At 55.7% G+C, this 27,243-nt stretch overlaps 11 protein-coding genes across 11 annotated transcripts; 7 read left to right on the plus strand and 4 right to left on the minus strand.

Moving 5' to 3' along the window:
• Positions 1-416: 416 nt before the first annotated feature.
• Positions 417-2,225, plus strand: P884DRAFT_194295 (uncharacterized protein; the record flags this gene model as incomplete). The annotated part of the gene is made up of 1 exon (XM_069437823.1): positions 417-2,225. The coding sequence occupies one exon, from the start codon at positions 417-419 to the stop codon at positions 2,223-2,225; it is 1,809 nt and encodes a 602-aa protein (XP_069300312.1).
• Positions 2,226-2,677: 452 nt separating this feature from the next.
• On the plus strand, positions 2,678-3,754 carry P884DRAFT_238504 (DASH complex subunit Dad3-domain-containing protein). The gene is made up of 2 exons (XM_069440089.1): positions 2,678-2,903; positions 3,044-3,754. The coding sequence occupies exons 1-2, from the start codon at positions 2,790-2,792 to the stop codon at positions 3,290-3,292; spliced, it is 363 nt and encodes a 120-aa protein (XP_069300313.1). The 5' UTR covers positions 2,678-2,789; the 3' UTR covers positions 3,293-3,754.
• On the minus strand, positions 3,755-5,853 carry P884DRAFT_290350 (mitochondrial 37S ribosomal protein uS5m). The gene is made up of 2 exons (XM_069444053.1): positions 4,406-5,853; positions 3,755-4,296 (listed from the first exon to the last, which is right to left on the minus strand). The coding sequence occupies exons 1-2, from the start codon at positions 5,646-5,648 to the stop codon at positions 4,076-4,078; spliced, it is 1,464 nt and encodes a 487-aa protein (XP_069300314.1). The 5' UTR covers positions 5,649-5,853; the 3' UTR covers positions 3,755-4,075.
• A 497-nt stretch (positions 5,854-6,350) lies between these two features.
• Positions 6,351-7,439, plus strand: P884DRAFT_218924 (uncharacterized protein). The gene has a single exon (XM_069439389.1). The coding sequence runs from the start codon at positions 6,744-6,746 to the stop codon at positions 6,963-6,965; it is 222 nt and encodes a 73-aa protein (XP_069300315.1). The 5' UTR covers positions 6,351-6,743; the 3' UTR covers positions 6,966-7,439.
• Positions 7,138-8,323, minus strand: P884DRAFT_319265 (uncharacterized protein). Its single transcript, XM_069445350.1, has 2 exons — positions 8,175-8,323; positions 7,138-8,120 (listed from the first exon to the last, which is right to left on the minus strand). The coding sequence occupies exons 1-2, from the start codon at positions 8,313-8,315 to the stop codon at positions 7,311-7,313; spliced, it is 951 nt and encodes a 316-aa protein (XP_069300316.1). The 5' UTR covers positions 8,316-8,323; the 3' UTR covers positions 7,138-7,310.
• A 1,836-nt stretch (positions 8,324-10,159) lies between these two features.
• Positions 10,160-12,590, minus strand: P884DRAFT_99522 (arginine-tRNA-protein transferase). The gene is made up of 3 exons (XM_069446227.1): positions 12,402-12,590; positions 11,821-11,883; positions 10,160-11,590 (listed from the first exon to the last, which is right to left on the minus strand). Exons 1-3 carry the CDS (start codon positions 12,475-12,477, stop codon positions 10,326-10,328), a joined length of 1,404 nt encoding a protein of 467 aa, XP_069300317.1. The 5' UTR covers positions 12,478-12,590; the 3' UTR covers positions 10,160-10,325.
• A 135-nt stretch (positions 12,591-12,725) lies between these two features.
• On the plus strand, positions 12,726-13,490 carry P884DRAFT_267771 (uncharacterized protein; the record flags this gene model as incomplete). Its single annotated transcript, XM_069442142.1, has 4 exons — positions 12,726-12,901; positions 12,941-13,125; positions 13,161-13,187; positions 13,411-13,490. 4 exons carry the CDS (start codon positions 12,726-12,728, stop codon positions 13,488-13,490), a joined length of 468 nt encoding a protein of 155 aa, XP_069300318.1.
• A 2,035-nt stretch (positions 13,491-15,525) lies between these two features.
• On the plus strand, positions 15,526-16,277 carry P884DRAFT_194008 (NUDIX hydrolase domain-like protein; the record flags this gene model as incomplete). Its single annotated transcript, XM_069437795.1, has 2 exons — positions 15,526-15,583; positions 15,784-16,277. The coding sequence occupies 2 exons, from the start codon at positions 15,526-15,528 to the stop codon at positions 16,275-16,277; spliced, it is 552 nt and encodes a 183-aa protein (XP_069300319.1).
• A 112-nt stretch (positions 16,278-16,389) lies between these two features.
• Positions 16,390-16,859, plus strand: P884DRAFT_99562 (uncharacterized protein). The gene has a single exon (XM_069446228.1). The coding sequence runs from the start codon at positions 16,501-16,503 to the stop codon at positions 16,819-16,821; it is 321 nt and encodes a 106-aa protein (XP_069300320.1). The 5' UTR covers positions 16,390-16,500; the 3' UTR covers positions 16,822-16,859.
• Positions 16,860-17,404: 545 nt separating this feature from the next.
• Positions 17,405-19,436, minus strand: P884DRAFT_256538 (uncharacterized protein). The gene has a single exon (XM_069441071.1). The coding sequence runs from the start codon at positions 19,159-19,161 to the stop codon at positions 17,860-17,862; it is 1,302 nt and encodes a 433-aa protein (XP_069300321.1). The 5' UTR covers positions 19,162-19,436; the 3' UTR covers positions 17,405-17,859.
• A 1,265-nt stretch (positions 19,437-20,701) lies between these two features.
• On the plus strand, positions 20,702-24,632 carry P884DRAFT_218939 (uncharacterized protein; the record flags this gene model as incomplete). The annotated part of the gene is made up of 2 exons (XM_069439390.1): positions 20,702-23,706; positions 23,788-24,632. The coding sequence occupies 2 exons, from the start codon at positions 20,702-20,704 to the stop codon at positions 24,485-24,487; spliced, it is 3,705 nt and encodes a 1,234-aa protein (XP_069300322.1). The 3' UTR covers positions 24,488-24,632.
• Positions 24,633-27,243: the final 2,611 nt, after the last annotated feature.

The raw sequence follows: 27,243 nt of genomic DNA on the forward strand, positions 1-27,243 counted from the left end.
TTGGGGCGAGGGAGTAAACGGAGAAGATAAGGGGGACGGTTGCTGCCTCATGCTGTGGTCAGTCTTTCCCTCGGTGGCTTCCTCTGTCGAGGCCGAGGAAGAGGGAAGGAGGGATCTTGAACACGTCCGCTTTATTAAAGTCTGTCCCAAACTTAACCCTCCTCCTCCCCTCCGCCATTGACGTACCTACCATATGAAAGGTACCTTACGTACATGCATTCCTATATATACCTTTATATCCTTGATCCACCGTGTTCTTCTTGATGAGCTCGGGACGCCAGCGTCACTTTTTTTTTTTAAAAAAAAAAAAAAAAACAAAAAAGCCCGGCACTACAAACTCCCTCCGACCGTCGTCCCTGACGCGACACGAGCCCATGCGCACCCGGATCGACCACAAAAACAGCCAACCACCGGAGATGTCTTGTTGCCCCCTCCCTCACGCCAACACCCACGCCGCCTCCCCCTCCCCCTCCCCTTCCCCTTCCTCTTCACCCCGCCCAAACAACGAGACAAACACCAACCCCATCCCGTCCGGTCGCTTCTCCTCCGCCTCCCCCTTCCCCAGCCCCAGCAGCAGCAGCAGGAGCAGGAGCAGCAGCGACCACCACTACAACCAGCACCAGGTGGTGGTGGTTCGCGGTCTGCCGCGGGACGTGGTGGGGGCGGCGCTGGCCGAGGGCTTGGTGCCGGCGGGGTGGGCGGACCGGTTCGTGCGGAAGTGCCTGGCGCGGCGGAGGCCGTGGCGGCCGGTGATCCCGGGGAGGGGCGGCGGCGGCGGCGGAGATGGGGCCGGGGGGGATGGCAGTGAGACGAGGGGGCAGCGGCTCGGCGGGTACGTTTGGGAGTATCCCGAGGTCGTGGAGCTGGAGGGGGGCGGCGTCGCGCTCGGCGGTGGCGTGGGGGACGGTGATGTCGACGGGGCGCTGCCGCCGCCGGTGATGGCGCTGCCGCCGCCCCGGGGAGGCGCCGGCCCCCAAGAGCGGGAGGGGCGCGAGACGGGGAAGAGGCTGGGGGTGGTGTTCTGCCGGGCGGGTCTGTGGTTTGGGAAGGAGAGGAGCGTCTTGTTTCTGGACAGGGATCCGCGGGATGGCCAGGGCCAGGGGAGACGCGAGGCGAGGAGGAGCGCGGGTGTTGCTGCTGGTGCTGCTGCTGCTGGAGAGGCAAAGACGGAGGCGGAGGCGGAGGTCAAGGAGGACTTGGAGGGCTTGGTGACGGAGATGCTAAGGTCGAACCCGCACGCCGTCGACATGCTGCCCGCCGTCGTCGCCGAGGCGGCCTACCACCAATGGCTCGTGCTGTTTGACTTTCTGGAGCCGCACCCCGGGGTGCTCGACGAGGCAACGATGGCGTGCTACCTGCGGATGGTGCGCTCGCTGGAGCTCAACGACGAGGCCGAGGACGGGGACACGGTGTGGAGGGGGTTGCTCGTCCGTCTCCTAGGGCGCATCCAGTTGCTGAGCAGCGCATCATCACCGGTCGCCTCCCTGTCCACTCCCCGGGCCCCGACCGTCTCCGGCACGACGGGCAAGCTCTGCCTTGCCCCGTGCCGCCACGGGCCCATCGCCCAAAGAGCCCTGGACGAAAACCGGCGGGCGCTCGACCGGCTCGGCTACCTCGCCGGCATCCTCAGCCCTCTGCCCATCGTCTCCGGAATCCTCTCCATGGGGAACGGGTTCGGCCCCTACGGCGACAAGTTCTTTGTCTTTTGGGCCGTGGCCGCCCCTCTGGCCGGGCTCGTCCTGCTCCTCATCCACGCCGACACGATCCGCAAGGCCGAGGTCTGGGTCGAGATCGGCTCCGACCGCGTCGTGCCTATCGCCCCGGGGAAGACCCGAGACGGTGAGGACCGACCGTCTCCCGGGCTGCTGCGGCATCACGCCGTGCCCGTCGTCGTGGACCACGAGGCCGAGGAAAGGAACCTTGACATGCCGCCGCCGCCGCTGACGACGACGACGGATGGTTCTGCAATCCTTCCCGGAGAGCCGGAGGACGGGGACCGGCGGCCTCGTCGCCGGTGGAGCACCGGTTGGGAACAGGTTCCCGCGGTGATCCTGGAGAGACCGGCCGACGGGTCGAAGCCGAGGGCGTGGAAGAGGGAGCAGCTGGGCTGGTACGGCGCACTTCTGGCCATCTTGTTATTCAGGAGGCTCCGGGATGGGAGTCATGTCCCGGAGGGCGTGGCGGCGTGCGAGAAAGCCGGCCGTTGCAGAACGAAGTCGTGCTGACGAGACGATGGCTGACCTTGTTATATTAAGCTGAATAAGATTATGTTATTTTTGGCGTCATCAAGTCCAGAATCAGTCGCCTCGTTTTCCACCATCAGAGGGGTTCCGGGGGGATGGGGTTGAGTATTAGGGGGTTAGGGGTTCAGGGATGGGATGAGTGCAATGGAAGAGCTCTTGGTTAGATGCAATGTATTTTTACCAGCCCATGATATTATTGATGCAGTTAAATCTGTTATCCATCAAATTCGCGAAAAAAAAAGAAAAGAAAAGAAAAGAAAAGAAAAGAAAAAAGAACGGTCAGATAGAAGGACACGGCAGTCCTCGAGGTCGTCCCCGACTTAAACTAACAAAACACCTACGCATCAGGCCGAGCGCCTGTAAGATACCGTAACGACTTACACGCTGCAGCACAGCGTAACAACCCCACAACCACTCGCGACGGCCCGCTCAATTCAATGCTGCGTTCACAAGAGCCGCCCCCCGCGGGTGCGCGTCGACCGCGTCCTTACAAGCATTCTCACAACCTCACTTTGAGAATTGGGACAACCACACGCAGTGATCGCTATGGATCCCCCACCACGACCACAGAGCGCCCTCCTCGCATCCCCGCCCGAGCTCTCCCCGCTCGAGCAGGAGGTTCTGGAGGAGTATGAGCGCCTGGCCGAGAACATGAAAAACGTCCGTTCCCCTCCTCCCTCACACATTCCCCCAAACAAAAAAAAAGAAAGTTAAAAAAATAAAATGGAACGAAAGAAAAAAAATAATAAAAGTCAAGACCCTAAACTGACAAACACAAACTAACCAAAAAAATAATCCAGCTCGCCGCCATCCTCGACGACCTCGCCGGCGCCCCGGCGTCCGACATCCTCGACGGCCTGCGCGCCCTCGAGCGTCAGACCAGCCTCGTCTTCACCCTGCTCAAGGCGAGCGTGTACAGCATCGTGCTGCAGCAGGAGATCGACTGGGGCAGCGGCGACCAGCAAGGGCAGGGGCAGGGTCGTGGGCATCACGGTCAGGATCTGGAGCAGCAGCTGGGGGGTGAGGAGGACGAGGGGGAAGGAGACTGAAGAGGATTGAGTGGAGGGGATTGAACAAGATCAAGCAGGTGAGGGTGAGGTGAGACTTGACAGTTGGACCTTTTATTTTTTTTTCCACCCCCGGCCAGAGAGCGGCCCGAAACCGGTTCAGGTTCAGCGGGAGACAGACAAAGTCCCGTATTTTACCAGAAATGGCCATTCATCGTTTGGGCGGCACATGACGAGGGTATCCACGGTCTCGTGGGTTAAGGATTGGTTGACGACGACGACGGCATCGGCCACGATGATGATGGGCAGGGTGGGGATTATGGGCTTGACATTGACAGAGGGGAAAGCAAGAGAAAAGCCGTGTGCCAAGTCGAGGAGGAAGGAGGAAAGGAGGGAAGTTGCCTAGAGTAGTGAGTGTATGCAACAACATTGGAAGGGGCCCGGCCAGCAACACCAACCCGGATGATGACCCGAACATTACCTATGTATGTTATGTATGTCATCCGTATACATACAATACCACCACTACTAAACAATTCGCGTCACCATTCACAACCAACGCCACGCCACGCCACGCCACGCTACGCCATGGCCCCCAGCACACCCCTCCCCGGACTCGCCAAACGGGGCCATGATGGATGTATATGCACATGTACGTACGTACACACGGCACACGACGCTGCTGTTTTTTTCTTTCTTCTTTTATACAGGAGGATTGAGGATTCTACAGTGCGGTTCTGCCGGGGACAAGCAGAACCACATATGACAAGATAAAAAGAAAAAGGAGAAGAAAACAAAGGTTCGGTGGTTTGATATACATAAGATTTAGTACACGTCTCCGCCATAGTACACCTTGCGCACGTCGACCAGCTTCTTTCCGCGGCCGATGGCGATCTCGTCCGGGTCGGGCTGGTGCGTGAGCGCCCAGTAGGCGGCCTTGACTGTGTTCATGGGGTTGCGCGAGCGCGGGATGCGCGCGGCGAGGTCGTGGATGCCGGCGGCGCGGCACATCTCAAAGATGCGGTGCGGCACACGGAGGCCAAATCCTGGATAAGTAACATTAACCCGTCAGTAAGTGTGATCCAAATCCCGGGAAAAAAAACGTAATTTTTTTTAAAAAAAAAGAGAGAGAGAGAGAGGGAAATAGAGAGTTACCTGGTGGGCGGGCCTCCATCTTGACGACGGTGCCCGACACCTTGCTCGTGATGGAGCCGTAGATGGTCCGGTTCTCGTACCGGCGGATCGGCTGCATGTTCCGGATGGCCATGATGCGGGCCTTGAGGGCGGCGACGGTGGGCTCGGTCGACTTGGCCTCGCCGACGCCGAGCCAGCCGTTGCCGTTGCCGACGACGAACATGACGGAGGCCTTGCGCACCTTGCCCAGGCGCGTCTGGTTGGCCACGGAGCGCTGGACGATGCGCTTCGAATGCAGGCCGAGGATCTCGGCCACGCTCAGGCCGCTGCGCCGCTTGAGGTCCTGGTACACGCCCGTGTCGTCCAGGCCCTTGTCCTCCGGGTCGATCGCGTTCTTGTACAGGCCGGCCACCCCGGGCACCTTGCCGGGCAGGCCGTGCGCCAGCGACGTGTCGGTCGTCCGGTTCCCGTCCGTCATGGCCGACCGCTCCAGGATGTACTGCAGCACGTCGGCGTCGGTCGGCCCGGACGTGTCGTCCGGGTCCTTGGCCGCCTGCCTGCTCACCTCGGCCTCGAGGTAGCGCTGGAAGGCCCTGTGCGCCTCCTCGCGCACGTCGCCCGGCCACTGGCCCTCGGGCGTCTTCTTGTACCTGTCCGGCACGAAGTCGACCAGCGTCTTGAGCGTCCCCGTCACGTCGCCCGTCTGGAACTTGTCGGCCCACTTGATCAGGTCCTCGGTGAACTCGTCCATGTTCATGAAGCGCGCGTGCGGGTCCGGCGCCTCCCTGTGGCGGGCCCGCTTGTCGACGATGGGCTGCGTCTCGGCGAAGTCGTCAATGTAGGGCATCGTGTACGGGTCCGACCGCAGCCGGCCCTGCACCGTCAGGTCGCGCGGGTCGATGGCCGCCTCGCCCGCCTCGAGGGCGGCGATCTGCTCGGGCGAGTACTTGGTCTTGAGGAGCTCCATCTCCTCGGGCGTGTACTTTGGGAACTTTTCCTTTGTGAACTGCTCGATCTGCCTGTCGTCCATGATGCCCATGTCGGCCGCCCGCACGCTGGCGAACCGTGGCCGCCGCCTCGCCGACAGCTGCGGCGAGCTGTGGAACTGGTGGGAGAGGACGAGTCGGCGGTGGTGGCATGGCGCCGTCGCCGTCGCCGTCGTCGTCGCCGGCGCAGCGCATGCAGCACCCGGCGACGGCGACGCCGCTGCCGCGGCCACGCACCCGGAGACGAGCCTCCTGGCGGCCGGACGTGCTATGCTCATCGCTCTTCGGCTCAATTGGCTCGGCCCGCACCCGGCTTGGCTGCTGGTTGCTGGTTGCTGGCTGCTGGTCGCTGGTCCCGAGGTCGAGCCTTTTTTTTGTTGGCGGTCACGTATCGCTTCTATCGGGCCGGGAACGAGCACTCAACCGGCTGCCACACGTTCAGATGGCCCAGACAATTTTTTTGGGGTCAAAGCTTGCACTTGCAACTTGGTAAAGATACGCGCCTAACTTTCGAGGCACCAAATCATTCACTTGGTAACTTGTCTTGGCACTCTTACAGAAGGACCCCATACTCCGGACCCATGGACCACATTCTGTGTTGCGCGACTGAAGTGGTCATGTGACTTCTCATGTGACCGCAAACCGTTCCCACCTCCTTTCCCCCCGGTTCGACACATCAGCCAGTCACAACGATAACAAGAAGGTTTTGAAATGGAAAGTATCAGTAAACTAATATGTACTCAGTTGCACAACAGTACGGAGCAGTCCGTAGTCTGACCTGGCTCACTTCCGACCCGAGAAAGGACCATTGGGTCTTGTCAACTCCTGACCAGGCACGATTTGCGACCAATCAGTCCTCGCTTACCTAACCCCCGTTCAACTCTGGCGCAGCCCTGAAACACATTCGAGGACCAGCCCCCCCTCCTTCTGGACGGTTTCTTGCCGCTGGTGCAACACCAATAACTTACGACCCCGGATCAGACCCGCATTCCGAGATCTGCTCAGGCATTGGGGGAAAGACGGGGCAATCAATGACATCCCTAAGGTATCTGAAGTCGGCTCCATCGTGACGTGACGTCCCTGGTTTCACATGTTTGCGCTTAAACGGCCGCCCATTTCCTCTCCCTTCTCGTGTAGATTTTGCTGTTTCTTCGTTCCACTCTCTTCGACTGTTCCTTCGGACAACATCTAGTAGTAATTCTGTTATTCTCCCTTCCGTCTCGATCTCTTTGCCCCGGGCGCAGGCGGCCGCGGAACTTCTTGTAGTTAATTCCCGGGGGCGGCCCTCAACCTCAACTTAATCGCACCAACCTTCCGGTCGCGTCACATCCAAAACATCGACCTCAGCAACAGGCAACACCAACAACGCCGCGATGGGACAATTTGACTGGTTCGGCAAAATCGGGGCGACACCAGAGGCCGTCGCCGTGCTTAACGACCAGCCTCACCTCTTCACCATCCTGATCATCGTCCTCATCGTCCTCATCCTCCAGTGTGTACTGCATTGGTACATCCACTATGCCACCATGAAACCCGAACAGAAAAAGAAAAAGGAAAAGAAGGGGGAGAAGAAGGGCCCCGAGAAAAAACGTTGAGGCTTTACCTCGTGGCTGGGAGCGTCACGGAATGCGCCCTTGGTGGTGGCTTCCCAATCTCCCGTCTGAGCAGCTGGGCGACGCGAGAGCCGGGCAGCCAAGAGAAGGACGGTTGGGGACACGGAGGTAGAAGTCGACGCTCCGACGCAAGTTTCTGTCGCCACCTCGGGTCTTCGCGCTGGCCGCGGGTAACTCTGCTTTCGAGTTTTTTTGAGCTCATCATGGGTCGCCGCATCCTCGGGTCATTGATTCCAGCTCTCCTCTGGCTCTTTCTCATACGACCATGGGCGAAGCCGGTATGCGTCCGCCAGACTGACCGCGAATTTGGTCCGACAAAGTCTCGGCTCAACTGCCTAGCGGCGCATCTTCGGGGTACGGCGGCGGGAACAAGTATTCTGCGGCAGCGTTTGTGTTGATATGGCCGACCGGATCCGTTGTTCCATTTCCTTGATACATAATAAACGTTTGACCTGGATTACCAAGCCAGTGTTCCTCTAATTCTTCACCTTGCGTTCGGCTGAAGTCGTAGGGATCCGTAAGTTGGGTGGATAACCATTCACTCTGGCCATCTTCCGCAACTGCTTCCCTGGCGATCGGGTAAACATTTCCTTGTCCGTCAGTGTAAAAGTAGTCGCCTTCGGAACTGAGGGTCAAGTTGTCTGAGGACGGTACTCCGTCCTCTAGCGCGTAGGAGTCGCTCGTCTCTTCCAGAACGCCTATCTCGGGGACGGCCGGCTCGAAGAGGACTTCCGAGAGGCCGCCACTAAGGCCGAAGCTTTCTGCCAGGTCGTGATGCTCCGTTGTGGGAAAATAGCCGACGTCGGTTTCATGAGTCGGAGTATTCTCCCATCTCGTTCCTGCAAGGCCGAGTTGAACCCGCGGCTGTTCAACTGTGTTTCGCTCTGCTTGTCTCGTGGCAAATGGCCGCCTAACCAGTCCCGCCCGTATTCGAGTCTGACACAGTAGCCATAGTCGGTGTCGCACTTCGTCTGTGACATCTGACCTCGAATCCGCCAGCTCTTGGTCGTTTTTCGCTGGTGTGAGCGGGCGCGCAAGGTTGTCCAGCTTCCTTCGGAGAGTCGCGGAATGGGCGTTCCGCAGACGGCCAATTCCAGCAGCTATGGACGGAATGAGTTGTGAGTGTACATATATGGCCTACGACTTGAGTTAGCTCACCAACGGGATGTCTAAGATGCTCTAATACGTCACCTGAAGATACTGCATATCCCAAACAGCGGGAGCAATTTCAAGTAATGATGGAGAGGCCAAACTTTTGATGGTTTTAATTCCCGGCGTTGCACCCTTCACGCCAATAACTTTACGAAAAGCAATGTCCAGCAGAGAAGCCATCTCTGAAATGGCTTCTGCTGCTAATGACTCCACGTCTCCTTGTTCATGGTCGGGTAACTGAGGAGGTTGCGTCGTCATCCAGGTGGAACTCACATCGTTGGATTCCTCTTGGGCCAACACCGCTTTCCTGCTTCGCTTTGGGTTGCTTCTGAGGTTATATGTATGTCCTTGAGAAGGTTTCTCTTCCTGCCAGGGGCGGTTCAACACTTCGGCTGTTACTGGCTTGGAAACGTGCGCCTGGTTGCCAACTTTTCTTCTCAGTGATCTAAACATGTAATTCGCCTCGCACTTCAGCCCCTGGAGTTGAGCTAGTGGGATGCCTGCAGGGGCCACCATCTTGGATGAGAGGTCTGGATGGTGCAAGAAGTACGAAGCCTGTGCATGGCTCCAGGCGGATTGTATCTGGGAATCGTGGTTCGTCCGCAGCCTAAGCCCGAGATGCTTCCAGACCTGCAGCATCAGATGCCGTAGGGATTAGCTAGATAGCAACAGCAGATGGGAATGTCGGGGTACTCACCGAACATTCAGGGGGGAAGTTGGCAATCGCGGTCAAGATGCTTGGATCGAAGGTCGCCGTGTCGGGTACTTCCCCGTTTATCAAAGTTGAGACCTCAATTCGGCAGGAGCTGGCCTTGGAAATCCAAATCTTGCCGGAGGCGGAAGCCTGGGATAGTGCTGCTGCGGTTGGAGTTCCTGGCCAAGATGGAGGAAATGCAAAGGAAAGCGAGCTTGACAGGACGAGAGACAGGCCCGGCGTCTTCCCGGCAACCTCGATGCTTCCAAGGTCGATCGAAACCACCACCATCGCACGTCAGCGCAACCTGACTTCAAGGGCCGAATTCCAAACGCAGTTTTCTCGAAGTCGCACCCCAGAAAGTGCTGCGGGTTTGATAGCGGCAAGCACGGACAATATGGACATTATAGATTTTTTTTTTGAGAGATCAAAATACATTGTGGACATGTCATTCCAAATCTCTCTCGGAATCGTGACAGGAGAATCACTTACTACCTGGGCTCGAGGAAGGTACAGTGGGAAAGATGCTCTTCTCTTTGGGAAGGCGCCGCCCACACCACGAGTGAACACCTGTAGGAAGGTTGGAAGTTCCATTTCTGAGATGGATTCCGTAAATGTTTGTCGCAGTTCTACCCAAATAACTCTAGACGTATCGGTAAGTCAAATCAAGACCGCACCAGTCTGGAAGTGGTTCTCGTCGTATCTCGCTCGCCACTGCCGAGCTGACGACATCGTCCAATGCCAACTCTGATCACTGTTGTGGCACTCTCAGCAGCAAGAACAGCCACCAAGTCAAAAATGTTGCCGCAGAGAGAACCTTGGAACATTCCAAGGCCGTTAACATAATAGAGATTTCGTCTTTGACGCCTATCGTCTCCGATGCAAGCCTTGGGGTCCGACGCAAAGTCCGTGTGTTTCCCTCCTCTCGATTAGCAAAAGCGGCTTGAGAGCGCGGTTGTTACCCGGGCACGAACCCTGGGGGATGCATGAGGGGGAGGAAGTGAAGAGTCAAGCAGTATAAACCGCATCCTGGAGCGCTATCTTGAGCCCAATACACATTCTTACGCTTTAAGTCATCGGTCACGCGACCGCGAGCCACCTCCTCGCAAAGTAAACAAAACCCCCCACACGCCAACTTACATAACAGACTACCGACTACAGTCATGCTGGTCCCTTGACCGAGCCTGTGGCGGACCGAGCATCAAAAGCGGCAAGGAGACAACAACATCAATTTCCTGATCCGTTTACCGAAGCGGCTCCGTCTCTCCTGGATTAGGGGTGACCTCAGATCTTCTTTCCGTCATTATCATGTTGAATTCATGCACAACAACCTCGCTGTGTCCACCCAACCAAGCCCTCCTGTCGCATCCGCGATGCACTGCACTAACTAACCGTGCGTGCTGCAAAATCCGCACTCGCGCCCGCTCGCCCTCTTCGCCACCCTGTATTCATGATCTAGCAGCCGTCATACGGACGGAGCCCACAGCAGCTGGCTATCACGAAGACCTCCTCCGAAAATCAATACAGATCTCGCCAATCAGATCGGGCCCAACAGCCGCCACGAGCTCGGCAATGCGCGACTTGAGCGTGCCAAATTCGGAGATTTTCTCCGTATCCCAACTGACAAGGTGCGAGGCGACGATCAGGTTGTCCGAGAAGTCGGACCGTAGCACCAGGCCGTCCATGTTAACCTGTTCCATCTCGGCGAGCGACGGGATTCCGGGCATGCTGCTAGACAGAAGGAAGGTCCCCTCTTCCCCTTCCCCTTCCCCATACTCGTCGTCGACATCATCTTCATCTGCTTCTTCTGGTGGGCCGGCTCCACTAGCACCTGTTCCTGCTGCTTCTGTGACCTGTTCATCTTCCTGCATGTCTCTCGAGAAGCAGACGTAATGTGCCTTATCGAACCGCGCCAGCGCCTCTTTATCAAGCGGATACCACCGCAGATCTTCTGGATCCAGGACATACTGCGGTTTGTACTCGATCTTGTACCTCATCTTTGCGCAATTATGCACGTAGTAGCCGGGGTACCACCAACGGTAGCCGGCCTCGCGTGCCAGGGCTATCTCCCGCAGCGCGCCGAGCTTGCCCGGGTTGAGCCAATGTATCGACTCGTGATAAAGGAAGTACACAGCGCTCACGCAATGGGGTAGGAGGTCTAGCACGCCGACGGCAACCAGCTTTCCGTCAATGCGGTAACACTGGTGGAAGGATCCCAGCTGGCGTTCCCTACCGTCCGGGCCTACCATGACACCCCGGCTCAGAGGGGAGTTGCACAGAAACCGCTTAAAACCACTGCGGGATATCTTCTCGGGCGGCTCGCGGTGGACGACGCGCTGGTAGTTCTCAAAAATCTCGTACTTCTCCTCGGTGAACGTATCCGGCTCTAGAGTGACAGTAAAGTCGTGGTCCGGTGTTGGGGGTGTCTTGAGGGCTTGGGCCTCTGGCTCGTGGATTCTCTCGACCAGGTCAAAGACATTGTGGCGCCTCCTTACCTCGGCGCGGGATCGCGGATGCAGACGGGCCGCCTCCCTGACATAGGTATCCCCGATAATGTGGCGGTTAAAGCGGTTGACGGCCTGGCGTTGGTCCTTGGTGGGTTTGAACTGGGTCGAATCCAACCGAAGGGTATAGTGTGGGCAACACGAGTGCCTCGGATTCGGCCGGTACAAAAGAGTGCCAGAGCGCCTCCAGCAACGGTCAACGAGCTTTTGGTAGAAGGCTGGGGTCAGGGACGTCGCTATGGCATAGTAGGAATAACCTGCAGAAAATGAGTGTTAGTTGACATCGCATTCATGGACGCGAGTGGTGGCAAGGCGTCTCTAGTGAGAAAATGCCTATCCTGGAGCGTGACCGAAGAGTGGGAGGGTGGGGGGAGGTCGAGCCGACCAGGAGGCTCGGGATGGGCAGCTGATCCGCCGCGCATGTGTCCGGGGATGTGTAAACGATGAACGCCAGGTCATGTCAGAGTCAGGAGGGAAGAACATTCACGTTTTGCAAACTGACCACCACGGCTTCTTCGGCAATACCCGCACTCGGAAGAGTTATCATAGCCTAGTTGTGTTGACAAGACCGTTAGCATCATAAAAGCAACAGCTCGCAGATGGAGTGAAGAGCAGAACGGGATAGGACAGCCACGGGTGATCCCTCGGGATCTCCATCCTGCTGGCGACAGCACACGCGAGGAAACGGAAAGGGGAGAGAGGCCACAATCTCCTACTCCTGGCGTAGTGTAATATTGTCGAAAAACGCAGTGCACTTTGATGTGGAACCCGGGGCTGTGGTTGGGGAACCGCCGTTTTGGCGGCCGAAACCCATGACAGAAGGAAAAAGGATCCAGCGCTAGCTGTGCGTGGGGTGAAATGGTGAGGGATTGGCTTTCGTGTAGACTCGTGAATACAAGCAGGGGAGGACAAGAGATTGAGGCGGCACCATAAGCCCACTCAGGCGTGGTGGTGTAGAATGCGGGAGGAGATCGCGTGGTCTCCAGAGCGGATTGGCCAACGATATCGTGCCGTTGACGCACATGGCCCGAACGGTTGGGTGAGATGGCTCGGAATCTCGGGACTCACCGATTGGAAAGAGGAACGAATGCTGCGCTGCAACCTCGCCAGGTACTTGCACGTTTGCCTCTGCTGCTCCTTCCATCCTTCTCTTGGCTTGTGAAACCAAGCGGGTAGGGCAAGCCGGGTCTGCTCCGGAGCCGGGCAAGTCGGGGGCCCAGCGGGGCAGTCGGGTGAGAGCGGGGATGCAAGTGCCACGGCGCCGGACGTCGGCAGGCGGATTCGACACCGTTATCAATTTCCGGTGGCCGGCCGAGGGAGGTGAGGAACGTCGGTGCTGTGCTCCAGGGCTTGCACGTCCAACGGCCGGCTATGCTCGCGGGAGGGCCGATGATGTCTTCCGAAGGTGCGAAACTTCCGCTGATGAGGCTGCAGAGCCGTACTACGCTTTGGGGGAGTGCCGCGTGGCGCGTATTCCGGGGGCTTGTGGTCGGCGTCCCGCAGGCTCCGAGGATTCAGCTGTGGAGGGAGACAAGCTTCCGCTGCAGAGCGGTGAAACCCAGCGGGGCGTGAGCTAGAGGGGCGCACCTAGTGTAGTTAATCCGTAGGCGCCAGGGCGATTTCCCGAGCGGCAGCTTCAAGATCGCTCGCCCAGTGCCCCGCGCGACCGCGCGAGAGTTTCGAACTAGCGTGGGTGACCGAAGCAAGGATGACGACGATGCTGTGAACAACGACCACCGTTGGACGATGGGTGGTGATCAGGACAGCGGCGTTGACGTGCAGCAGGCGGACTGTGATGCCGGGCTGTTGGGCATTGAACGGTTCTAGCGACCTACGAGTACTCTGTACTGTGTGGTACGTATGTTAACCCGTACACTACATCACTGACCCCCACTGTCTGTCAGTGCCTTGCCCCGCGGCAGCAGCCGGAGTCGCTGCCCCGCATATTCAGTAGTACACGGGCGCGAGTGACAAGAAGTGCGCGACAGATGCCACAATCGACGGCCCAGCGAAGTTAGTATTCAGAGGGGATTCGAGATGGAGATCGGATGGCTTTCGAATAATGGCAAACAAATAGCTTGTTTCGGTTACTACAGCAGTCTGAGGGCCATCAAGTTTTTGTACGACGCCAACAAGTGCAAAGGGAGGCAAGTCTGATGAACCTTGGAAGTTGCACAGGTGCGAAATGAACAAGACTGCCCAGGCAGGCGCCCTCGAGGTCGCAGGCTGGCCTGTGCTTTGCGGGAATGGAGTCGTTCGACCTGGAAAGTGCCAGCGAGACCGAACACATGCCCACCTTTTCGGGCCCGGGACGTTTCGGAATGGCATCACCTCACGGCGATTCTGGGTACGTAGTCCGCAAGTCGGCCAAAATCACCGTTAGGAAAGGATTTGGAGAGACAGCCATTAAAATCAAACTCGGAAGGCCTCGGCGGCTTCCGCAAACTATCCAGTCGCTCAACGTGTGTTCTGTCTCGATGCATGGACGGAAAGAAGTTTTCTCCGGCAATAACTAGCTGATCTCGGGATTGGATTGACATGCAATAAATGGTCAGACAAGCAGGCTGGGTCCCAGCATCAGTAGCGGGATTTGAGATCCCGGCAGTAATTCGTACAATAGTTACACTACTCCGTACTGCGTATGTAATCCGTAGTGTACTGGACAGTAGCTAGCCCTGGCACCTTCTAAAACTTCTCTCAAGTGCACAACGACCTAGCATGTCACCGTTTCAGAGTATGTACTGTACGTACCCCACGCAACCAACTCTATGCGGCCGCTCCACTCGGCGTTTTCCTCGTTCGGTTTACTGCTCGCTCAGCATTGGCAAAATTTTTAGCTCTACCAAACTATTGCTGGAGTTCGTGCCTTTCCCCTTCCGTCGCCTCATCCATCCATCCATCCAGTTCCTTCCCACCCGCCTCCGTCACGGCCACCATATCGCCGCCCGCCATGTGTGGGGTACGCAGTGGGAGGATACGCAGTATTCGACCAGAAGCTACCCCTGCCTGCCGCACCGGCTGCGGGCAACGCAGCGAGCAGCAAGGCCGCTGCGGTCTGCAGGGAGCTGCTTGCTAGCCTCCTTTTGCTTCGATGGCCCGGCCGGAACAGAGTCATTTTTTTCTCCTTTTTTTCTGTCGTGTACCTTGCGATGTACCTTAGAGTATAAAGCCCAGCTCCAGTCTCCCAGAGTTCCCCGAAGACTGCCCCTCCTTTCCCCAGCTGGGGGACCAACAGCCCTGCCCGCCCAGCAGCGCGCCCTGACGTTCAACGTTAGCCGAACGAGCCAGCATTCATCCCATCTCGAGCAGGTGCGAATAGGTTAGGCACCCACCTTATTGCTCTGCCGGCGCAACGAGGTCCTCCTTTGCCCCCCACACTCAGCGCAGCTCTTTTGCGCCCACCAAACCACCTACGTCTTCGGTAGTCAACGTTTGTAGCACACTTGCGTTGCTTACCCGAAACTGGGTCTCGAAATCCCCTTCAAGACTGTTGCATGCGGCCGAACCTGGCGTGGCCAACCTTTGTTAATCCCCGGTTGCCAAGCGCGTGCGCGTAGAGCCAAAAACTTCGTTTCGACCACCATCTCTGCGAAACCCGCGACGTCTCCGCCCGAATTGCGAGCCGTTTCCCCCGTCCGGCCTCTTTTGGTATATTCGAAACCGACTTGTCGAGACTGGTTGCCATTCGCCCCTGCGTGGTCTCCAACCGACCCCGGGCTTTCCTCACGCGGTGGAAAGACCGTTGCACAAGATTTTTGCGCCGCAACAAGCCACCAGCCTGGTTTCATTCGTTTACTCCACGAAGACGGTCTCGCCTCGCTACAAGACTGAAAAGGAAGAGCAACAAAAAAAAGTCGCTGTCATCCGGCCAGATACCAAGCACAGATTCTGTGCAGTGGCTTCTCGGCACCCCCGCTTCATTATCCTCGTCGGTAAATCGAGGCGCAAGACACCCTTGCCTTAACCGTAAACTCACCGCCTCGTCTTGACACGATTTCTGAGCGATGACCATGCTGCCCTCAGCTTGTTAGAAGACAAGGTCGCATTCTCGCCGTTCTACAGCTGTTACCTGCTGCGGAACCGTCCAGAACCGGCCGAGCCTCGCTGACACCTTCCTCGATTGGGTCTGTTAACGCCACCCCGGGACTTGTCGAACCCTCAACAACCAGTTGCCATAAAGTCACTGGAAAATATGGCGGCAAGCGGTAACAATCGCTCAATGGAGTCGCGGACTGGGAGGAGTAATCAAAGTGAGTCGCCCTCGCCTTCTAAACGAACCCCCGACCATCCAGCGAGGCGATGAGTTCAGAGTAATTCGTGGAACGGGTCGCAGACGCGCGCCTCTTTCAGGTTTTCTCTTCCCCCTCCCGAGGCTCCCGATCTTTTGCAACTCCCCGAACCGCGCAGGTCATAAAAACTGACTTGTTCCCTTCTCTTCCCCATTCCACAGGATACAATTCGAAAGGCGAGCGCCTGGTCGCCGGTGTGGTGCCTTTGACCGAGGACAAGGCGTACGTGATGCTGATACAGTCGACGCGGCGGAAGGGCTGGGTGCTGCCCAAGGGCGGCTGGGAGACGGACGAGGAATGTCACGAGGCGGCGGCCCGTGAGGCCTGGGAGGAGGCGGGCATCTTCGTGCAGATCGACTACGACCTGGGAGACATCCACGAGACGAGCCCGCGCAAGAAGGCATCATCGTCGTCTTCGTCTTCGTCGTCCAAGAGCTCCGGCAAGGATTCGACCAAGGACGGCAAGGACTCGCCTAAGGAGAAGCCCCGCTCGCTCTATCGGTTTTACGAGGTCACTGTTACCAGCGAAGAGGCTGACTGGCCCGAGCGGGAGAAGCGCGAGCGCAAGTGGTTCACGTTCGCCGAGGCCAAGGACATGCTGAAGGACCGGCCCGAGCTGCAAACCGCCCTGGAACGGTCGACCATGAAGAGGTAGCCTTAGGGATCGCCATGTCGAGGGGGGAATGTGCCGTTCCTGTTTCCGGATTCTTGGTACTGCAATGGCTCAAGCGGTCCTCTTGGGGGGAGACGAAGGCGGCCTTTAACGGGCTAGAGTGCTTTTGTCAGCTTCTTCTCTTCCTTCCCCAAGACTTAAACGTCGAAAGATCTGAAGCCAATGTGGCTTCGAGCCGTCTTGACGCTCACGGGTACACCTCGACATGGCAAGCATATTTTTCTTGGTCTGCCCAAGGTTTTCCCCTTTTCTCTTTTATTCTCTTTGTCTTTATCTTGGTGTTGGTGGTATTATTCCTAGTCAATGCCCAGATGCTTACCTTTGGGTAAGGGGAGTGCATGGAGTTCTTCTTTGTCAGAAGGGCGATGTGTCACCCTGCACCCGTGGGAACCGCATCGGGGTTGAATTGCTCCTTTTGTTGAATTTCGGTCTCCCGACCATGAGGGGATCGGTCACTCCTCGAAGAACTTGGTTGCGGTTAATCCGCATGTGTCCCCAGGAGTTTGTCGAGGGCGGGCTGTGGTAGATCTGTTTCGCGTTGCCTATCTCACACCCTTTTCTTCTTTCCCCTCTGGACGTAAGATACACATGGGTTGGGTATTCACGGGCAGGCCACCTCTTTTAGGGATCCCGGTGCTTGAAAAGAGAAAAAAAAAGAGAGAAGAGTCACAGAAATCATATGCGGGTTTGGGGCGGCACACTTCGTTTGAACGACTTGCATTATCTCGGGTGGGTTGGGTTTGCACGGCTTTTCGAAAGCAGCGAAAGAAAAGAGCATCGTAATGCTGTTAAGCAATTAACAGTAATGCAGTTCAGTCTTGTTCAGGTTACCCGGCGCTTGGGGGGAGGGGGTCAGGAAAATGTTATCGCTCTGGAGACGGTTTATTGGTCAAAACCTGCAGGGCGCGTACTCGAAGCTGAGGTGGATCTGGCTGCGTTTACATCCACGCACAGCTCATGGTGTTCAGCGAGTATAGTGTAGGCCTTCCAAGAAACTCGGGAGCTTAGGGGCGTGTTCCTGAACCGAGCCTGAGTTTCTGATAGAATTGGAAGGGACATTTTGACAATGACGAGTAGACATGTTAAGAGATAATATGTGCATTAGGAGATCTCTTCGCAGCTGGTAAGCTATGATGTGATAATGGGCTCGTCCTGCGAGAGACTTGTGTTGAAGGATATATAACCTCACAGGGCGAATGATCCAGACGGTGGTACGGCGCCCGTTTCCGAGAACGCTCCCACCACCATTGGTGCCAGTCGAGTCCACGGTAACAGTACCCGATCACGCATTCTTCCGGCCAACCCCTCCCTTGCCCCTGCAGTTCCGTGTTGAGGCTGTTATTATCCACTCACGCCCAAACCCAAAAGATAATCCCCGGCCTCGGAAACCTGGCATTTGCCTATGACGCTCCAGCCGAGCCACTGATCTGTTGTTCGTCTTTGTGTAAAGAAGACCCCAAACCGGACTACTTGTCATGAGACGTTGGAAAGGAAGGCCGGAAAAAAAGGTACCCTCATGATAGGCCATGAAATGACTCGACCGAATGGCGTATAATCACACCGATCACAAGCCGTTCCTCAGCCTCTGTAGCTGGCTGATCAACCCGTAAGCGCCGTAACCCTTGGTCTCGGCCTGCCCGGGGCCATCAGCAACCTCGACACCACCGACCGCTTTGCCGCTCGCCTCCGCCTGGGGCCTGCCGGCTCCGTCCCGCCGGCCCGAAGACTGCTGCTGCTGCTGCTGCTGCTGCTGTTGCTTCTGTTGCCGCTGCTGCGCCTCCACCTCCCTCAGCAGCTCCCGATGCCTGTCCTCCACCATCTTAGCCAAGCTCTCGACAAACTTGGTGCGGCCCTTCTCCTCCGCCGTGCCCTTCCAGACGGTGGCCAGCTCCTTGAGTTCCTCGACGCGGCGCGCGGCGTCCTCGATGCCCTTGATCGGGTCGCCCCCGTCGTTGCCGGAGAGGAGGCCGGATATTTCGTCGCGCAGCTTGCGGAGGACCTGCTGGCCTTTCTCCTCGGTGCTGTGGCGGCCGCCACCGTCGGCGTCCGGGGCCGAGACGGAGAGGAAGGAGGAGCTGATGGAGAGCTCGGAGGGAGGGAAGACAAATTCCATGGCGTCGCCGAAGGTCTTGATGACGGACTCGAGGCGGGAGCGGACCAGGGTAAGGGTTCGCAGCTGGGTGATGTAGGGCGGCTCGGAGGGCGCGCTCGACGTCTCGGCCTGGCCGGCCGCGCCTTCTGGCGGCGCTGGCGCTGCTGTGCCCTCAGCGGCGGCTCTCGTGGCCCCTGCCGTGGCTCCCGGGGAGGCCATGAGTATCGACTTGCGTCGCTGATGCGCGGACGTGCCATGACTGTCAACACCGGCCTTCGGCTCGGCCATGATGTCCCGGACGCCGCCCGGCACGAACCTGGAAATGTCATGCTCGAGCCCGTCGGAAAGCGCCTCCGCCAAACTGAGTGTCTCGCCCCGCAAGAGCTCTACCTCGTAGGCTAGGCGGCTGCCACTCCTGAGGATGTCGTTTGTCAACTCGGTCAGGGTATTGGTCAGCCTGGTGGTGTGGGCGTTGAGCTGAGAGAGCAACTCCTGCGTCTGTATCGAGAGTTCTGCAAGCGGTACTGCTTCCCGGGCCGAGCCTTGGCTCCCAGATGTGCGAGACGAGGTTTGCAGCGGCGGTAAGGTCGCATTGAGGTATGAGGCGGCGTCGAACGACGGGCTCAGAAAGTCCTGGAGGAAGGGATCTGCTACATGTTGAGAACGTGGCTGGGCGACACGTCTCGACTGCTGTCTGGCGTGGATGGCAATGCTCCTCGTCCCCGATGCGGCACTGCTTTGTCTCCGGCGGGCCGCCTTTGAGTCCCAGGCCATGTTAGGTGGACAAGGGGAGAATGAGAAGAATGCAACAGCACCCCGAAAGACACTGGGACGGGACCACGTGTTCCCCTACTGATGTGGATGGATTGGCTCAATGCGAAAGAAAAAAAAAAGGGAAAAAAAAATCAGAAAGACAGAAACTGAAGAAAGTTTGACTGTGTGAATGTCCCTTGGTATGAATTCAAAGGAGCAACGATTCACCTGCTAGATCGACTTCACGTCATTGTTAAGTGTATGAGAGGAAACAATGTTGTACTCGCTCCATGAACGTTGAATACAATCTTCCTGGTTCAGGCTCCGTGAGGTTGATGGGTCCGGCTGTGGGGTCTTAGCGCAGTGTCCCTGGCGCTGCAACATTTTAGCGTTAACACTCATTAACTAAGGCAAGGGATTACTTCAGCTCATCAGCCTGCTTGCTTAGTAAGGCAACTCCTTGTCGTGGTCCCGCCATCCCAAGGCGGAACGAAAACCAAGTCTCGGGTATGTATGTCCGTACATAGCATGAAGGTATGTACCCAAGTTGGTATAGTATCCGGAGGTATGCTTTGTAGCCTCGTCCGGAGGGGCTAGACATAGCTAATTAACACAAACTTCTAGCCAAGATCAACACCCAGAACCCGACCGCGGTCGCTGCCATTTTCTCTCTTTCTGATTTCTCCGATCTCGCGGGTTCGCTCGTTGCGTTCTGTTGGATGGAGATGGCCACATGCATGAGACGATGCAGGTCAGAGGCGGGAGAACGATGGCAAATAAGAGGTGACCGAACATATAGTTCGTGTCCTGGACATACAGACGGAGTAATCCGGTGAGTGTGCGCGAACATGTAGGTCTTGACATGCGCAGCCGTGGAAGTTGTTGATTGGTTTTTTTTTTTAACCCAGAGTTGGAAAAGTGTTTGCCCAAGCCTCCTGCAGGCACTTTTCCTGCACCTTTGAACCGTGACCTCGAGAAAGTCCACACGTTCTGTGCCCTGTTGCAGAGATGGCCTGTTCGGCGCTCGACCCCGCCGTTGCTGCCTGCACCTCACAGGGAGGAGAGGAAAGTGCTCCTGCTTGCTCAAGGCATCATTTACCGATGAGTTTCCTTGTTTTGCACTAGGGCATGAGACCAATCCAGTGCAAGGCATCCTTCTTGCGCATCAAATATATCACCCTTTGTTGGTTTCGTTCCAGCAGTCCCAATCCGTAGCATTAGAAGGAACATATGCCAAACCTCTCCACCTGGTTTCTGCCCATGGGTTTTCCGCGCGCCGACCTTCCCAACCTAATTCAGTCGCGTGGTTGACGGTTTTAGTTTCCTGACCGAACGGAAGGCTGCCGATCTTGTGGCTAGCCTCAGCCTCCTTCGCTATACCAGGAACCTCAATCCCCATCTCCCCCATTCGCCCAGGGCCGACTTATCTCAAAGGTGACCGACCGAGCAATCTGGGAGCTCGAGTCCCTATCAAGAGTAGCGACAAAAACCCTGTCTAGCACGACGCTATTCCCCGAAACCGACCTGAGTCTTGAACCCCCTATGCTCCCGCAACGCCGCCATGAGCTTCAAGAAGTTCAAGGCCGATGTCTCCACGGCAGGCCAGAAAGCTGCCAGCGGCGAAATTCCGGGCGTGCGCTCCATAACGACTGGCGACTCTGATGGCGAGGTTGTCATCAAGTACCATCATGAGAGCTTGCTGGCAGATGTTCGCATCCAGGCCCTGGCTCAAGATCTCAGCGAGTATCCCGACGGAAACATGTTCATGCTCTGGACCGATGATCCAGATCCGCCCACACCCGTGGCCGCTGCGGTAAAAGCCGCCCGAGAATACTTGCTAGGCATGTCCGTCTACGAAATGGTGACGGAGCTGGTCCGCCGCTTGGAGAAGGAGATTGGCCGCGCACTTGACGGAGAGGTCGGAAGCCCGGGCGACGTGACTGAAGAAGAAGAAGTTGACGACTATGATGTTGCATTTGACACAGACTATCCCTCAGATGGGGACGAATTTGGCCTCCCGTCACTGCCAGCGCAACGCTCGCACCACAACTTGAACTCGTCAGTCAACCAAAAAAAAGACTTGCTTCGGCGCATCAGGAGAGACCTCCGAGAGGTAAGAGAAGCTGGCTACAGGGTCGGCTTCTTCGATGGCTTTGGCAAGGATTCTACAACCGGCATCATTGCTCTTTCCATCCGTCTTGACAAACTGGCTCTATCGAACGAGGCCATGGAGGCGTGGGACGTGAAGCCCACCGAGTACGTTGTCCTCCTAGTCCGGTTCGACAGGCAGTACTATCCACTGGAACAAGTCTTTAACCAGGCTGCCGCGCGCACGGAAGTGGCCTTCCGCATCGGAAAATGCAGCAAACACAAGCCGTCGATCGAGCAGGCCTCGCGAGCCTTCGCAAAGCCCAACCGTTCCGTTTCCACCGAGAGGTCCGAACCAGTGAAGACGACAGAACGGGATAGCGATGAGACAAGGTTCGAGAAACTACTGGTCTCTAACTCGTTGGACTCGTTCATGTGTGAGAGTTTCATATCTCTCCTCAAGATCCGGGAGGCTCACGGCTGCAGCTGGGAGAAAGCCAATGACGTCTTGTTGTCAAGGATCGGGTTAGTTGCCGAGGAGAGCTGGGGGTATAACCCGCACTCTGATGCCGACTCCAACAACACTGCCTCCGAGCCCGAACCTGTTCGGGTCCCCGGCGCAGACCACCTTCTGCAGAGAGGCAATGACAGCAAGCGCAGCTTCCCTCTTATTGCGGTCCAGTTCGCCGTGCGCTACTTTGTTAGGTGCACCGAATACTGCCTGCGGTGCCATCGTCGTCTCGAGAAAGGCTTCGAAGCTCTGCGGCCCTACGTCTGCTCTGACCCACTGTGCCTGTTCCAGTACATGGCCATGGGACTCGGCCCTTCGATAGAGCATGAGATTCTTACGGAGCCTTACGTTGTCGATCTCCTCGTCAGCCTATGCTACGCCGCCATCCAACCAGCTTCCCTCCACTTGGCAAACAATCCTCCGAATAGGCGTCCCAAGTTCCCAATCCGCTCCTTCCCGGTCGGCTTGCGCCTCAGGGTTCCGGACTTGACCAATCCCACGGCAGCAACATTCAAGGAGAGGTTCGAAACCGGTGACAAGCATATTGTTTTTGAAGATGAGGCCGCGAAAAGCCTCGGAGGCCGCCTGGCACCAGGCGTTTGGCTTGCTTTCCGAAACCCCACGACGCGCGTCATCCGGCATGCACGGGTGAAGGAAGTCTACAGCTCTCCCAAGACCGCCGTTATTGAAGTGATTAGCGAGTCTGCCGTCTCTTGGTTCTTTTCACAGTACAATCCGCAATACCTGCCAAACCAACCAGGGCCGAGTCGTGCCACCGGCAGCATGACGCCTACCGCAGCGACGGACGACGCTGACATGGTGGATATCTACCTCTACGACACTGACTTTGACTCCTTGGACGACTTCAGCAAGGCCGCCGCAATGCGACATCTTCTCGATACCCTTCCGCCCATCCTCGAGATTGAGGAATGGCTGGCCAGTCACCCGGAGCACAGTTTCCGCGCCATGGGACGCATCTCCCCCGCTGCCGCGTCGCTCCTTCAATGGATTGTGTCCTCAAACCGGTCCTGTATTCTTCAGGTTGACCGCTCGCGGGCTATCGCTCGACGAGCAAAGGGCCCCATCGAGAGGGGAAAGCCAGCGCCCGGCGCGAAGAAAAAGAACACGGGGCCTCCGGAGAGCGCTGGAGTAGCTGGCAGGGGAAGAAACCGGGAGCACGAGCGCATCTTGGGCATGGATGGATGGGTCCAATTCCGCTTTGCCCAGGGTGCACCAGACAAGGAACTGCGCTTCAACCGAGCCCTCCAAGAGGTCGCTGCACGCAAGCACATCGGCAATAACCCGACCATTTTCGCATGGCACGGGAGCAATTTAGCAAACTGGCACAGCATTCTGCGGACCGGCTTGGACTTCCAGGACATCAACAGCGGGCGCGCCTATGGGCATGGTGTCTACTTCAGCCGGTGGCAAGAGACCAGCATGGGATATGCCTCCAAGGGGCAATCGTGGCCCAATTCAGACCTCGGCATCACCTACTGCTTGAGCCTGAACGAGATCATCAATGCACCGAACGAGTTTGTGTCTTCTAACCCTCACTACGTGGTGTCTCAGCTGGATTGGCAGCAGTGCCGTTACCTCTTTGTCCAGACAGCCGCGGGTAGGAAGCAAGAGTTGGCTCAAAACCAGGCAGCCAATGGTGGTACGACGACCAGCCCGGCTTTCTATCCACAGGCGCGGGGACGTGAGGCTTTTGGGCAAGGCTACCAGCCCTTGAAAATCCCTCTGTGTGCCATCCCACTTCGAACAACTGGCCCGGCACCAGCCACGCCGCCGGATTCCGCGAAACGGACAATGCACCTGCTGGAGGAGAGTGAAGACGAGGATGCCGAAGACGCGTCCCGCCTGGTGTCAGATGATGAGGACGACGACTTCTACATTCCCCCGAGCAAAAAACCAGCATCGCCCGCCTCTAGTGTGGGCGCGGCGAGCATTCAAAACATATCTGTGTAGGTCTTATCTTAACCTCGCCCTCCCCCTTTTCGCGCCTCTCTCGTACGTCGCGAGATTGCTAACTGGGCTCATGTAAGCCGCGGCGGCCCTCCGAGCCCGGCCAGCAGCAGCGTCTGCCGCGGCCTAACCGAGTTTGAGCCCGGCGCACTAGGCCTCTCAACTCTCCCGCACCTTCAGCCCCCTTCGTTTGCGACCGACGCCGCCACAAGAGCGCTCAGCCGCGAGCTGCGGGATCTCCAGGCCCTGCAGGCCAAGACACCACTTCACGAGCTCGGCTGGTACATCGACTTCGACTACGTGAGCAACCTGTACCAGTGGATCATCGAGCTGCACAGCTTTGACATAAGCTTGCCGCTAGCCCAGGACATGAAGCTGGCCCAGGTCACCTCGGTTGTGCTCGAGTTGCGCTTCGGATCGGACTTTCCCTTCTCCCCGCCATTTGTGCGCGTTGTCCGCCCGCGCTTCCTGCCATTCATGGAGGGCGGTGGGGGGCACGTCACGGCGGGCGGCGCCATGTGCATGGAGCTGCTGACGGAGTCGGGCTGGAGTCCGGCCAACAGCATGGAGAGCGTGCTGCTGCAGGTGCGCATGGCGCTGTGCAACTTGGAGCCGAGACCGGCGCGGCTGGACCCCGGGCTCCTGAGGAAGACTGGCGCCCGCCCTGGGTATAAGGGGGATTATAGCATCGGGGAGGCTATCGAGGCCTTCACGAGAGCCGCGAAATCGCATGGTTGGACGGTACCCAAGGGTTTGAAGGTTACTGCCCTGGGGGTTTAATCGAACCGGCAGGGTTTGGGAGAGAGAACGGGACCCATGATGATGGACCCAGATGTGGGCTTTTCACGAGACAACGACGACTACATATGCAGTGGGAGGTGCTAACTCGATGTATTCTGTGTGTACCTGATCAAGACGCGATGAGCTTACGGAGCAGCGGGTAATACTAGCAAGTCAGCGAATTTCGCTTTGAGCAGCGTTTTTTTTTTTTCTTTTTCGATTCGGACATACTAATACAATTTTCCTAAGGAAACTCTTCACTTGCCGGGCAGGACGTGTTGCCAATCGCTGGTGGTGCTGTCGGGATTGTAGCGGACCGCTGGGGGAGTGAAGACCGCCTTTCAGCTTTGCTTTTCTGTGGTTGCTACAATCAGGGGTCAAAAATCCCGGACCACCCCACCCACTTAAACGCGTTTCGCGACACCTACGCGTATCCTACCTTTTCTTCAACATCCTACAATTCAACGATATGGCCCTTAATCTACACGATTTTATACGTAAATTGATGGCAAACCACCAGCCAAACCAGGAATTAAGCCCACATATTCGAATGGTTATTTATAGCCTTATAGCTACTAGCTAAAGCGAGCGATCCCTAGTAACCCTCTTTAGCATATCTCGATATGCTATCTACCATATAATTAAACTATAGAAATCTAACTATACTTTTGACTCCTGACCTCGAAGTGGCTGTCTAGAGGTTCTTTTACGTTTAGAAAAATGGTATATCCTTTTGATAATTAAGAAAAATCGACATCTAGTATAGAAGGCTCTAATTAATATAGTTAGGAAGAAAGTATTACCTTTAACTATTTAATAATACCTCTAAGCCTATTATCTATAGAAATAGTATACCAAAAGGAGGATTCCTTTATTAAAGGAGGTAGTAAAAGATCGGTATAACTTTATATATAATTAGCTTAGAAAGATAGATAAACTGATATAGGTAAGTTAAATATAATATACTTATTCTATTAGATATTTCTAATAATCTTAGACTATCTTTTCTAATAAATATTCCTATTAGAATAATACTTTAAATCTGACTACCTAGGTATTCCGTTTTCCTTCTAAGAAGTATAACTACCGATTTATTAACTTAAAGAACTATATATAGATAAATATTACTATTATAATATAGGGGGTAATATAGGTAAGTAGTTAGAGTAAGCTTATTATTATAGAGAGGGATCTAAGTACTCTATACTATAGCTATATAGCCTAATTATACTAGAAGGCTCTAGAAGAGAGCCTTCTACCTTATTATAATAAGACCTAGCATTTTTAGCAGGATAACGCTCCTATCTATATATCTAAATCGACCAAATAGTAGCTCCTAATATAGAAGATTTCCTAGATTAAATAGCCTATATATAGCCCTAATTTAAACCCTATTAAACACATATAGGCAGCTCTTAAACGGAGGCTATTAAACTAGTGCCAGCCTCTCCTAGCAGCAGTCACACACCCCTAAGACCAAACCTCCGTCTGGTCAGATAGAGAGGAGTATTAGCTCAAAGTGTCCAGTGTATCTAGGCACTTATAGATATAGCAGACAAGTCTACCCTCCTAGATAGCGGTTACAATAGACACGGGGACGGCGATAACAATGCCCCTCTAGGTAGATATAAAAGAGCCTACCTATATAAGAAAAGATAACTAAACTTACAAGTAAAAGAAGAACCTTATTATCGTACAAATAATACTATAATAACAGTCCGTTACTATTACTATTAATCTATTCTAAAAAAAACTATCTATCGTCCTTATTATTATTCCCTAGCACCTCCTAGATAGGTACCCCCTATTTATATCTAGTATATATATAACTTATTCGGAACCGGAAAAACAAATCTATAACCTATACCCCTCTAGTTATACTAAGAGGTTTCTACCCTAGTCTATACTTCCCCTTCGAATTCGCTCTAAGGCTCCTACTAGCGAATTCGACATTTAAACGCCCTCCTTTCTAGCCTCTTGCTATCTCGCTCTCTTGGCCCTACTATCCCCCTCGGACGACGGTCGCTTCTTAGACTGCTAACGCCATTACTAGGCTTTAGTCTCGGCCTCTAGTTCGTCCTAGCCTATAAACTAAGGTGGGTATTTAGGAGCTAGCTCTAGATCTTTAGGCCCAGACTGCTTAAAGAGAAGGGGCCGTGTCTACTTAGTAGGATTATCCTTAGGGCGACACTGACACGCCTGGCCTTTCTTAATGGTCTAGGGCGATCTAGCCTGCGCCGATATACTCGTCTTGGTCTGACTAGACGGCTATTATACTATTAAAGGCTTCTACTTAGCCTAGTACTACTTCTACTACTACTAGGAGCCCGAAGGTTATATCTATCTTTATATATCTATAGCTATAATTTACTCCTCTACCTATACTACTACTTGCTAGTAGACGTCTATCTTTGGCTTATAGGGGTACTTAAGTGCCTATTATAAGAGCTAGGCCGGTTTAAGCCCTTTAGGTGCCTTACTAAGGAATCATTAGATGGCTACGTCTAAGGGGACTTAGGTATCCTTTTTAACCTTTAGCTGCTCTTATGTCGGCAGGGGATTATCTTCTTCCTTTGTCTGGACGGAGATGACCGATTTTGCGTATCTAGGGGCTGGCTATAGCTACTAGATAGGTAGCTTCTGCTACCTGTTATTTGCCGGCTATCTAGGTAGCTAGTAGGGATTAATATTACCTTATAGAGTCTTTAGCTTTTCTATATATAAAGGATTATTAGGCCGATGGCCTAGAGCTATCT

Source organism: Thermothelomyces heterothallicus (genome assembly GCF_042370625.1).
Source record: "Thermothelomyces heterothallicus CBS 202.75 unplaced genomic scaffold P884_scaffold_4, whole genome shotgun sequence".
Classification (NCBI taxonomy): domain Eukaryota; kingdom Fungi; phylum Ascomycota; class Sordariomycetes; order Sordariales; family Chaetomiaceae; genus Thermothelomyces; species Thermothelomyces heterothallicus.

Coding starts and splice junctions, on each gene's coding strand:
- P884DRAFT_290350 (XM_069444053.1), bottom strand. CDS start 5,648: ATGAGCATAGCACGTCCGGCCGCCAGGAGGCTCGTCTCCGGGTGCGTG. Junction 4,297..4,405: donor GATGGAGGCCCGCCCACCAG/GTAACTCTCTAT, acceptor TTACTTATCCAG/GATTTGGCCTCCGTGTGCCG.
- P884DRAFT_319265 (XM_069445350.1), bottom strand. CDS start 8,315: ATGGCTTCTCTGCTGGACATTGCTTTTCGTAAAGTTATTGGCGTGAAG. Junction 8,121..8,174: donor GGGATATGCAGTATCTTCAG/GTGACGTATTAG, acceptor CTCAAGTCGTAG/GCCATATATGTACACTCACA.
- P884DRAFT_238504 (XM_069440089.1), top strand. CDS start 2,790: ATGGATCCCCCACCACGACCACAGAGCGCCCTCCTCGCATCCCCGCCC. Junction 2,904..3,043: donor TGGCCGAGAACATGAAAAAC/GTCCGTTCCCCT, acceptor AAAATAATCCAG/CTCGCCGCCATCCTCGACGA.
- P884DRAFT_99522 (XM_069446227.1), bottom strand. CDS start 12,477: ATGGAAGGAGCAGCAGAGGCAAACGTGCAAGTACCTGGCGAGGTTGCA. Junction 11,884..12,401: donor TTCGTTCCTCTTTCCAATCG/GTGAGTCCCGAG, acceptor CAACACAACTAG/GCTATGATAACTCTTCCGAG. Junction 11,591..11,820: donor TGGTGGTCAGTTTGCAAAAC/GTGAATGTTCTT, acceptor CATTTTCTGCAG/GTTATTCCTACTATGCCATA.
- P884DRAFT_218924 (XM_069439389.1), top strand. CDS start 6,744: ATGGGACAATTTGACTGGTTCGGCAAAATCGGGGCGACACCAGAGGCC.
- P884DRAFT_256538 (XM_069441071.1), bottom strand. CDS start 19,161: ATGGCCTGGGACTCAAAGGCGGCCCGCCGGAGACAAAGCAGTGCCGCA.
- P884DRAFT_99562 (XM_069446228.1), top strand. CDS start 16,501: ATGGCAAGCATATTTTTCTTGGTCTGCCCAAGGTTTTCCCCTTTTCTC.